We start from the raw sequence: 12,694 nt of genomic DNA on the forward strand, positions 1-12,694 counted from the left end.
TTCATGTCTCTTAAGTTTCTTATGGTATTTAGATTAAGTTTACTTTATCATGTGTAACCATTTGTGAATGGAGAAACTTATATTTGTATATATTATTCAAAATAAGAGAATGAAGTGTTGAAATAATTCTGCATTGTATGTCTGTCTCAAGGTTTTGGAAGGTGGGGAGAATTTTAGTGTTGGGCAGAGGCAATTGCTGTGCCTTTCTCGAGCATTGTTGCAAAGGTCAAAGATTCTTATTCTCGACGAAGCAACTGCAGCAGTGGATGTTGAGACCGATGCTTATATCCAGAAAACCATTCGTGAAGAATTCAAATCTTGCACCATGCTAATTATTGCCCACAGACTAAATACCATCATCGACTGTGACCGGATTCTTGTACTTGATGCTGGTCAGGTGGGCTTTCCCACTTTCGAGGATAGTTCTTGTTTCTTTGCCTTTCTGCAGAATGTTTAATAGCCTTCTTACAAGTATATGATATCTGTGAGGCATGATGAACTCTGTTCTCGAATGACTTGGGCAATTATTTACTGGTGACTAGATTCTGATGTTGCTCTTTCAGGTTCTAGAACACAGTACCCCAAAGGAACTGCTGGCCAATAAAGAAAGAACATTCTCGAAAATGGTTCAGAGTACGGGTCCTGCAAATGCAGAATACTTGCATAGCTTAGTTTGAAGATGAGGTTGGGTACAAACATGCTACGCGGATAGATGGTCAAAAGTGATTCAAGCTTCATGCCTGTGTTGTTGCACAATTTGCCCTACCTGTCAGCCAATTCTTCTGAAAATGATCTTCAAAGACCTGATATTTGAGATATGAGTAATACGCTAAAGAAAATTGAAGCAGCAGTCATTACACTACATATTGATTCGAATAGAAAGCATTGTAGAAATTTCAATTTCTAGGCAAGATTCTTGACGATTTATTAAGATATTTCATGTTCAATAAATATGGATTTAATAGGAGTATCTGACATAGAAGTATGTAGTTAAGAGAGGTCCTGATTTTTGGCAAAATAAACCGCCTTAAATGAAAGACGTATATAACTCGAATTTTCTGCTGATAAACTTTAAAATCCCAAACACTTTCCCAAGTTTTATTCTCTTTTCAACATGAGGTTTTAGCAGCTAATTCATCGCCATCCAAGCGCCCGTTTTACTTGGGGTAAACTGATGGTGGTTAGTTTATTTTGATTTGTCTTTTCTAATCATGTTTAATATATTTTTAGAAAATCATAATTTATAGAAGTTTCGTTTACCTTATGTTGAAGTCATTAGAGACTTTGAGTTATCATTTGTTTTATATTTATTAAGATTTATCTTTAAAATTTGGTGGTATGTTGGACTATGTTAATTGCTACGTATTTAAATTTATAGTACGATTGACGATGAATTTTGTGCTTTGAAACTTTAAACTAATATAACATATGCAAATGTAGTATGTAGATGTACTAAGTAATATGTACTATCAACATGTATTTTTTTAAATTAGGAGTAAAATGTGAAAAAGAAATTTGTAATAGGTTACAGGTTAGCATGTGTAACTAAATCGTTAGTAACAATTAACCATTTCTTACGGTTAGGTTACGTTTAGCAAAATTCAATAACCATTATAAGGGTTAACCAGACTGTTTAGACTAAACGGTACAGTTTAACCGACCCAAGAACACCACTACATATAATATCCATCATTTGATTAACATGGAATCAAGATATAAAAACCGCTTTCTTCTTCTCCACAATTCAATTAGTTGTGATATATAATATCCATTATTCAATTAACACGGAATCAAGATATAATACCCATTGCATGTTCATAACCGTTTATCTAACTATGAAATAAACGGTCTCTCATAGTTAGACCCTTTTACGTCGATGTATTCAAATCATTCGCGGAGCAATCTGTCAAATTGATTCTCTTAATCTCCACGCCTACATCAGTATAACGTCTAGTTTAAAATAGAGACATGATGCTAGGCTTTTTGTAAGATGAAGCATGTATTCAAGGAAGATTTTGATTTTATTTTCTTCATACTTTTTGGATTTTCATTTTGGGTTGTGTTATCTTTGTTGTACCTTGCTTTTTATTTAATAAAGAATAGTTTTTTTAGAAAATTAATCAAATTTAATATTTGAATGTTATTTTGGTTATTTAGTATTTTTATTTGTTTTAAAGTTATTATATTTACTAATTGTTACTTCATAGTTTTTTTTTTTGAACCTTGAAACGATACTGAATTTTTGAAATAAAAGAAATACAACATTAACAATGCAATCAAATACGGAGAATATTATGGCTATGTCACAACAAAAAATCTCAAACATAAAACAAAATAAAAAGAAAATCCAAAGGCACAATAACAATCGAACTTCTTTGAATATGGCATCCATCGACCATAGTAACCCAATAATCGTCAATAGTATTTCTTTGTCTCTATCCAACTAGACACTTTAGAGATGATCATGGGCAAGCGAATAAAAGCAAACTTACATACTGCTTTGTAAAATATATCTGAATACATCGACAAACAATCACAAAGAGAACCTAATCACCGAAAGACCATCGACAATCTACATACTACATAACAATATATTTGCCTTTGAAACTTTGGTGGTATTTTGGACTATTGTTAATTGCTATGTGTTTAAATTTATACGATTGATGATGAATTTTGTATGTGTTGGAACTTTAAACTAATATACATATGCAAATGTATGTAGATGTACTAAGTAATATGACCTATCAATATGTATTTTTTAAACTAAGGAATAAAAATGTGGAAAAAAAAGTTTGTAATAGGTTAGAGGTTAACATGTGTAATTGAACCGTTAGTAGTTAACTGTTTCTTAACAGTTAGTTATGGTTAGCAAAATTCAATACCGTTATAGGGTTAACTAGACTGTTAGACTAACGGTACATTAACCGACCAAAGACACCCCTATATATAATATCCATCATTCGATTAACATGGAATCAAGATATAATATTCATATCATATTCATTAACCGTTTATCAAAATCTGTAACCGTAACCTTAATCTTAATCGTTAACCATCATTTTTAGCGGTTCGATTAACCAAAAACATTAAACATTAAACATTAATGTTTCGATTAACTAACATGTTAAAATAAAGGTTATGATTAACGGTTTTTTGAACACCCCTATCTTTTGGTATTATTTGACATGTAAGGATCTGATTTAAAAGTTATGGATAGTTTAACGATTCAATAAATTATTTTAATGTTTAGAGATCAATTTAAATTAACCTAAAATTTGGAGGCTTTTGATTCAAACGGTTTTTTGAACACCCCTATCTTTTGGTATTATTTGACATGTAAGGATCTGATTTAAAAGTTATGGATAGTTTAACGATTCAATTAAATTATTTTAATGTTTAGAGATCAATTTAAAATTAACCTAAAATTTGGAGGCTTTTGATTCAGTTATCCCAAACGAAAATTATTGCAGGCTGTGAGGTTCGAACCAACGCGCACTAATGTGCAGAAGATCTTAAGTCTTCCCCCTTAACCTCTCGGGCAAACCTGCTGTTCGAAAGTTTGTAGCTCAATCTAAAACTACTATGATTGCCACTTATGACAACAAGGCACAAACCTATTGCACCATTGAGCATGAACCCTTATCTCTTAGCTTACCGACACTCCTCTAACATTAACATTCTCTTAAAACTACAATGATGTTCAAAATAACTATTACCTCATAAATTTAAATGGGTAATAAATCAAAATTATAAAATCTTTCAAATTAAAATATTAATTGATTCTCAACGATCTGACTTGCCGATGTATTGATGTCACCCAATATATTAAATCAAAACTCATGATCTAATCATGTCAAATCATCAATAATAAAATGCAATACTAGATTTGTGAAATCATATCTAAATCAATCGATGGAGATTGTCTAAAGGTTGTTGTAATCTTCAAAAAAAAAGTTTGCTCTTGCCGTAAAAAACTCTAATGAGATAAGAGTATAAAAGTTAACATATTTCTTGGGGACCACTAGTTTCTTTAGATAAATGAATATTAAAATAATTTATAAGTATTTATAATTTTACCCCTCATCAAATTATAAATACAACTTATGATATCTACACTTTTATTTTCACGACACTTTAATAATTATGACACTTACAACATAATTGGTCACTTAATTTTGCGTTATACTTTACAATAGCATCATATTATACATATATGTCCCTAGTTTGATTTTAATCTAACAATCTCCCACGAGCAAATATGTTTCCTGAAAAATGTATAATCTTATGAGCTCAAAATTATATTATGTAATATGTTTTCGATAATAATCTCATCCATCAACTATATCCATATAAGATCAAAAGCAGCATGTCATGTCATCACGACTAGATCCATATATGATCACATATACAAATATAGTCGAATGGAATAGATCAATCGTGGAGTATAGCATGGAAACTACATGTAATGTGAACTAAATATGCTCTCTTTTTTTCAATTGGTCCTCTTTAAATTGGCCCTGAACTGGGGGAGGCACCCTTTACCCTAAATTTTTTGAGTACAAAAAAAAAACAGAAATGGTCCTTTAATATTAGTGAAATCAAATTTACCAAAACTAAAGTATGCATAAATCAAAATAAACTTATTTCTGCAAAATAACTTTCAAGTAAAGTAACTGAAATTGTGTCTATAACAAATAGGGATGGCAAAAAATCCTGAACCCGATGGGAAAAATCGAAACCGATTAAACAGGGATGGGACAATCGTTTATGCTAAACAGGGACGGGGGAAAACCGTTTATGTAAATGGGGACGGGGATGGGGATGGGATGGGGACGGGTTTTAACCCCGCCCTGATTACCTGATTACCCAGCCCGATACCAGGCCCGATAAAATTAAAATAATTATTATATATATATAATATTAATAATTTAATTTAATTTAAAATATATATATAATATTTATATATTTAATTTAATATATATACCGCCCGATACCCGTTTAAATACCGTTTATGCTAAACATGGATACTCGTTCCCTGCGGTTTTCCTCGATTACCCGATGGGATCCCGTTTAAATCCCCGCGGTTTTTAAGCGGGGATGGGTACGGATTTTTTAAACGGGGACGGGGGACCAATACCCGTCCGAACCCGGCCCGTTGCCATCCCTAATAACAAACGCGAGCATTTTAAAATTACAAAATCTCATTAAAACTAATATCCACAATATTACACCCATATGTAGTGTCATGAAAGATTTAGGTGGATATTCTCTTAGTAAGTGCACAATCATGAGTTTGTACCAATATGCTTTATAGACACTTAAACATTTTGAAATTTCTTTAACAACCAAAAACATATTGTCTATGTTGTTAGACTTTAAGGTGTTCTTGTTGTTTATGGAATAACAGACTGCAGTTTTTTGTCACAAAATAACTTAAATAGTCTTTCTATTCAATCCATAATTATAGTTCATGCAATAAAATTTTGCATCCATATTACAATAAATTGAAGTCTGTATACCTGATGATCTCTTACTTATCATACCTCTAATATGTGAACATGTAATATTTTCTCTATCATCTAGCGATTCATACTCAAATTGTTTAAATATTTTCTTAATAACCTAAAGTTAAAATCTATGCTGAATATGATAAACTTAAGTATACATTATGTTGAATTATGTTTCGATATAACAAATTTAAAGGCAAAATGTTTTTGGACTTGAATTGAATTTATTCAAAGTTTTAAAAAGGTTTCAAAAATAATTTAAAGTCCATTAAATTCTAATTTGAGCAAAAATGCTAAAGGGTGTCAAAGTGCATCCATGCACCCCTGTAGTGCATCGATGCACCATGTAGTGCATCCATGAACTCCATTTCGAATGCAATTAGTGCATCGATGCATCCTGCTATGCATCCATGCACTAGGCTGCAACGGCTAGTAACGACTAGTTTTATTTGAATTTAATGAAGGGGTATCGATGTACCTTGATAGTGCACCGATGCATCATGTATGGGTAACCTTTTTAGTAGAAAAATCATCCCCAAACGGCTCCAAAACATCCCAATGGTTATATACGACATCAAACACATTCCAAGCTATAATACAAGCTAAGACACTTGAAGAAGCAGAGAACAATTATCCAAGCAATCAACACAAGAGAAGAGTTTTTCATTCTTATTTCATCTTTCTCTTGTAAATATTTGTTCTTGTGAGCTTAATTCTTGTAAACCATACCTTAGAGAGGTTTTCTTGTTTACATTTCTTATCCTTTTGTAAAAGGGGAAAGGTCTAGTTTAGCTCGAAAAAACTAGGGAGTTGTAAGGTTATCTCTTTGTCCTTAAAAAGAAAGAACAAATTAGTGAATTTGTTGAAAAATCCTTGGTGAGGAGCTAAGCTAGTAGATGTAGACTTGGTTGAGAAGTCGAACCACTATAAATCGCAGTACAACTCTCTATCTTTCAATCTCCTTACTCCCTAAACACAAAAACCGTTTCAACCCCTTTTTACAAACCGTTCCGGTTTATCGATTTGAGCTTCCGAAAATCCCTTCAATTGGTATCAGAGCCTAACTATGGATTCACACCGGTCAACAAGTCACCCTTCTTCAATGGAGCAAATTATGCACATTGAAAGAAAGATGATGTACTTTATTCAATCCTACAATCTAGGAGCTTGGAACTCAATCATGACAGTTACTCCTCTCCATCCGGCAAGTACAACGATTGAAGTAGAGAAGAGCAGAAAAATTTGCAGCTTAATTCTAAGGCTATACATATTCTATTATGTGCTTTAGGCCCAAATGAATATAGAAGAATCTCATCTTGTTCCAGTGCCAAAGAGATTTGGGATATGCTCCAAGTCACTCATGAAGGAACCGACGAAGTGAGGGAATCAAAGAAAAGTCTTCTCAACCATAGCTACGAGAACTTTAAGATGAAACCCGATGAAGACATCAAAGCTATGACAGATAGATTTTCCGTGATTGTCAACGGTCTCAAGGGATATGGAGAAGTAATCTCAAATGAGAAGCTTGTGAGGAAGATAATCTACTCTCTTCCAATGGAGTGGCAATCAAAGAAGACGGTCATTATCGAAGCAAGAAACCTAAAGTATCTCACTCTCGACGAGCTAATTGGTTCCCTTCTCACTCATGATGAGGGTGAAGGAAGATGAAGAAAATGAGGAGAAGAAAAACAAGAAGAGGAGGAGAGGTAGGCATTGCCTTCAAATCCACCAATGAAAGCTATCAAGATTAAAGTGATGAGGTGGATGAAGACGATGATGAACAAGAAAAAGAGATGGTCAAGCTCTTGAAGGAACTCAAGAGATTCATAATTTCCAAGGAAGTGAAACATGAATCAACCAAGAATAAGAGACCCCCGGTATGTTTCAATTGTCAAAGAAAGGGGCATGTCAAGTATGAATGTCCTCTTCTAAAGAAAAAGGGGAAGAAGACATTTGTTGCATCTTGGAGTGATGAAGGTGATTCCAATGATGAAGATGAGGTATTCAACCTATGCCTCAAGACCACTCAAGAAGAATTTGAGGTATCTTCTAACTCAAATGAATTTAATTCATTTACTTTTGATGAGTTACAAGATGCTTATAGGTTGAATTTGGGATTTAAGACCATGAATTCCAAATACGAAATTAATTTCAAAACTCAAAATTAAAGATAATTTGATTTTGAAAGCAAAAGTTGATTTTGAAAATCAAAATGAAATTTGAAAAATAATTTAGAGCTTTCAAAATCAAAATAAATGATTTAGAAAAAGAAATTTTGAGTTAGAAGTTAAGCTTGAAAGCTTAATAAAAGAAAAGAATTAATTTCTAAAAACAACTTATTATGTTTAAATATGGAAAAATGCTCACATTTCCATTATCATGGTCATATGGAACATACTTGTCCTTTGAAGAAAGGAAAACGTTTTAAAATTAGACAAGTATGGGTTCCGAAAGGAACAAGGGGCATTGAAACTAACGTTCAAGGATCCAAAGCAATTTGGATACCAAAATCTACTTAAATATCTCTTGTAGGTGTGTGGGAGCAATGATGATGAAAATGATGATATCAAGATGCTCTAGCAACACATGAAAAGGAATGAGTAACCTCTAAGCTTAAAGTTTTAATTTTAGTTATTTGGTTGCTCATAGGATTTATGCATGCATGAGTTTTGATTTTAAATGATTATGCATTGTTTTTAATCTCATGTATGTTAAAAAAAATGGTTATGATGAACATTTTAAATTTTTAATGATTTTTTTTATTTTTAGTTCATCATAATAAAATTTTGGTCAAAATTGGTTTTAATGCAAATGATATATCTCTAACAATTGATATCAATTTTTCAAAAACTTTGATTTTACAAATTTTAAATTTTGACCTAAATTTAAATGTTTATGCATGTGATTTAAATGAAAATGATATCTCTCTAACAATTGATATCAAAATTTTCAAATGCATAACATTTTTGGAAAACTTTATGCATATGCACTTAATTTCAATAATTAATATTGCATAAAGTATTTTAGACTTGGATATATTGAATTTCATGTACTACTAACATGTTTGTTTCTTTGTTGAAATTCAATTTTGTTTAAGTGTCAAGTTCTTAAAGCTAAATTTTTTTTTGGAATGCATTTATTGAGGGGGAGCTTTGATTTTTCAAATAAGTTTTAAAATGTCAAAATTACTACTTACTCTCCAAAGTTATTTTGAACTTCAAAGATTGAATTATTTTTTATATAACAAAAAGGGGGAGAAGTTTGGTTTGAAAATTTTAATTTCTTAATGAAAAGGGGGAGCTTAACATGTTCATATATTTTCAAACAATTGGTAACAATTGATATCATTTTGTTAACAATTGATATCTTTTTCATTAAACATTTTATTAAGGGGGAGTTTTGCCAAAACAAATTTTCAAATATTTTTGTTATATCAAAAGGGGAGATTGTTGAATTATGTTTCGATATAAAAATTTAAAGGCAAAATGATTTTGGACTTGAATTGAATTATTCAAAGTTTTAAAAAGATTTCAAAAATAATTCAAAGTCCATTAAATTCGGATTTGAGCAAAAATGCTAAAGGGTGTCAAAGTGCATCCATGCACCCCTACAGTGCATCCATGCACCTGCCACTAGTGCATCGATGCACACATTCTATTTTGAATGCAATTAGTGCATCGATGCACTCTGCTGTGCATCCATGCACCCTGTTGTGCATCCATGCACCTTGCTGTGCATCCATGCACCAGAGCTGCAACGGCTAGTTTATTTGAATTTAATGAAGGGGTATCGATTCACCTTGATAGTGCACCAATGCACCATGTTATGGGTAACCTTTTTTAGTAGAAAAATCATCCTCAAACTGCCTCAAAACATCCCCAACGGTTATATACGACATCAAACACATTCCAAGCTATAAATACAAGCTAAGGACACTTGAAGAAGCAAGAGAACAACTATCCAAGCAATCAAACACAAGAGAAGAGTTTTTCAGTCTTATTTCATCTTTCTCTTGTAAATATTTTGTTCTTATGAGTTTAATTCTTGTAAACACATACCTTAGAGAGTTTTTCTTGTTTACATTTCTTATCATTTTATAAAAGGGGAAAGGTTCTAGTTTAGCCCGGAAAAACTAGGGAGTTGTAAGGTTATCTCTTTGTCCTTAAAAAGAAAGAACAAATTAGTAAATTTGTTGAAAAATCCTTGGTGAGGAGCTAAGGTAGTGGGTGTAGACTTGGTTGAGAAGTTGAACCACTATAAATCACTGTGCAACTCTCTATCTTTCAATCTCCTTACTCCCTAAACACAAAAACTGTTCCAACCCCTTTTTACAAACCGTTTCGGTTGTCGATTCGAGCTTCCAAAAATCCTAACACATTAAACTCCTCATTTATTTTTGAAGCATAAAGAACATTTTCTAGTTTCAAAATAATTCTTAAGGCACTAAACAAGATTCATCAATCAAATTCATCTCAAAACAAAAAGAGAGAATCAATTTTTCTGAAATTTGTTAGGCCACTTATAAGAGTCATACTTAAGCTCATTTCTTAATTTGCATATCATTAATTTTATATCATCAGACACAATTTGTTGATTACACTGTATAAATCATCTCATAAATGTTACCAATGAGAATTACAATCTTGAAATTCATCTTTTGTAATTCAAAATCAAATATGAGCAACAAGTATCATTATTATCTTGAAAGAATCTTTCAATTAAACTATAGAGAAAATCTCTATAAAATTATTGTCTTCTTTTTTAGTATATATTTTAAATACAAGACATGTCTTACACCTCTCAATGCCATCATTTTCATCCTCTTGATTTTAAATGTCTATTTATAAACAATTAGCTTTGCACTTTCAGGTAATGAGACAAGTTCTAAAATTTTATTTTCTTGTGTAAACTTATACTCTTCTTACATGGCATATATCCACTTATGAGAGTTAGAACTTTTATAACATAACGAAAGTTGATTGGATCATCTTCCATCACTCCATTGACATCCTTATTTGTTGGGAAAATACAACTTAATCATCTAAAATATCATTTCTCTCATATCGTGGATCTCTTTAATAACACTTTTTCTTTGAGGTTGTTGAGTTTATTCTTTCAAAACAATTATCTCACCTTGAATGGAGAATTGTTAACATTATTTTGTTGAAGTTCTTGATTCACTTCTTGATCAATTATAGAAACCCTAATTCATCCTAAAAAAATAATGTCTCTAACTTTATTTTTCCATCCAAACTCAACATCCTCAAAAACATTATTGATCTCGCTTTAAAAATAATCATAATTATGGGATCATAAAACTTATAGCCCATAGATCGTTCAGAATAACTAAAGTAGTTGTTCACTGTTTTGGAGTTCAATTTTTCCTCACATATCTTGACTTGTTATAAAATAGAATAAACTTCTACAATTTTTTATTTCTTTTGAGTTGACCCTTAACAACTACATTCTTATTTTCCATTTTTTCCCTTTTCTTTAGATGCACTTGTTAAATGAGTATTGTTAAACTTATTATGTTTCAATTTTCTTCCTTTCACACAATGAAAAACGAGCTCATTTAGATTCCATTTCTCCTTTTTATAGTTGTAATTAATTTTGAGTTGGATGAACTGTCTAGGAAGCAATACTGAAATCATACGAACATGTAATCTTTTAGAAAAACTCGATCTTAAGTGTCTTAAGTCTTGAAACAATATGGAACATATCCATAATGTAATCTCTCACATTTCCTTGACCTTATTCTTTATAGACATCAAAGAAATCAGAAGTAGTGTCATTTCAATCTTATCATTTTTTGAAAAAAAATATTATGCTTCATACTTTATAATAGCATAATCAATCATTTAATTCTATGTCATACTTTATAATAACATCATACATTATATATGTGTTCATAATTATTAATTTTAATCCAACACTAATCATTTCTCTTCATTTGGAGATTAATTAAAAAAATGTAGAAAGAGAAAAACCATTTGTTTCTTCTTTATGACCGAAACTAGGAAATCGGATAACAAAAAATCTCTTTGTACTCTCACGGCATTTAGAATAGATTAAGGAATTTTTGAGTTCAGCTGCCATTAGTTATTAAACTTCATATGTTAGTACCATATACGGAGAGGAAAGGGAATTGAAATTGTAATTTTAGTGGTGTTTGACGTGGGAAAGAAGTGTTGGAAATTTAGCTCAAGTTTAGCATTCATGAAACTTTCATTGGTTTATTTAAATGCCTAGCTGTGGTTTAGTAGTAATGATCTTTTGGTATTATTTGACATGTGAGGATTTGATTGAAAAACTATGGATAGTTTACTGGTTCAATTAAATTATTTTAACGTTTAGGCACCAATTTAAAATTTGACACATAATTTAGATGCTTTTGGTGCAACTAACCCTTAAAATTCCTTTTTACAGAACAAGTTGAATAACTTTACTGAAATGTTATTTATAATTTGAGGATTCGATTGGAAAAATTTAAAGTTGAAGGCTTATTGATTAAATTAACCCAAAAAAAAGTTGCAGGCTGTGGGGATCGAACCCACGCGCACTTATGTGCAGAAGATCTTAAGTCTTCCCCCTTAACCTCTCGGGCAAACCTGCTATCTAATGTATAAGCCTCAATATAAAATATTATTATCCTTATTTATGACATTAAGGTACAAACCTGTTGCACCATTGAGTATGAACTCTTATCTCTTAGCTTACTGACACTCCTCTAACGACAACATTAACATTCTCTTAAAATTACTATGATGCTAAATCAACATGGATCGGTTCAAGTGGTAAGCAGCTTGATATCGCTTAAGCAAGGTTTCAAGTTTGAATTCTCGTGTCTACAGAAAATCCCTATTGGGAGACTCACCCACCAAAGTCAGGTGTGTAACGCTGGTCGGCCCGAATTAATCAAGACGAAACATTGAAACCGGGAGGGCAACAAAAAAAATTACTACAATGCTCAAAATAACTATTATCTCATAAAGTTTGCGGATTTTATTTATTGTGAACACTGGCATTAAAATTGGCTGTGAAAATATATAACCATTGAGTTGAGATTCAAAACAAAATCTACTTTAGTTTTTTTTTGTCTGTTTTTTTTTTGTCTGTGTGTGTGTGTGGGAGAAAGACTGCAGCTACGAATACATTCATCATTCATCAAATATGAGCCCTCTGCT

General features: G+C 31.6%; 1 protein-coding gene and 1 non-coding gene across 2 annotated transcripts; one reads left to right on the forward strand and one right to left on the reverse strand.

The window, feature by feature from the left end:
• The first annotated feature begins 3 nt into the window (after nucleotides 1-3).
• Nucleotides 4-685, forward strand: LOC120180977 (ABC transporter C family member 2-like). Its single transcript, XM_039186240.1, has 3 exons — nucleotides 4-24; nucleotides 152-397; nucleotides 564-685. The coding sequence occupies exons 1-3, from the start codon at nucleotides 4-6 to the stop codon at nucleotides 675-677; spliced, it is 381 nt and encodes a 126-aa protein (XP_039042171.1). The 3' UTR covers nucleotides 678-685.
• Nucleotides 686-12,039: 11,354 nt separating this feature from the next.
• On the reverse strand, nucleotides 12,040-12,122 carry TRNAL-UAA. Its single transcript has one exon. It is a non-coding gene; the product is annotated as a tRNA-Leu (tRNA).
• Nucleotides 12,123-12,694: the final 572 nt, after the last annotated feature.

The sequence above is a fragment of the Hibiscus syriacus genome, unplaced genomic scaffold (genome assembly GCF_006381635.1).
Source record: "Hibiscus syriacus cultivar Baekdansim isolate YM2019G1 unplaced genomic scaffold, ASM638163v2 tig00112503_pilon, whole genome shotgun sequence".
NCBI lineage: Eukaryota > Viridiplantae > Streptophyta > Magnoliopsida > Malvales > Malvaceae > Hibiscus > Hibiscus syriacus.

Excerpts from the sequence above, each read along its gene's own strand:
- LOC120180977 (XM_039186240.1), top strand. The coding sequence starts at position 4 with ATGTCTCTTAAGTTTCTTATG. Across the intron at positions 25-151 it reads TGTCTCTTAAGTTTCTTATG|GTTTTGGAAGGTGGGGAGAA; the intron begins GTATTTAGATTA and ends GTCTGTCTCAAG. Across the intron at positions 398-563 it reads TTGTACTTGATGCTGGTCAG|GTTCTAGAACACAGTACCCC; the intron begins GTGGGCTTTCCC and ends TTGCTCTTTCAG.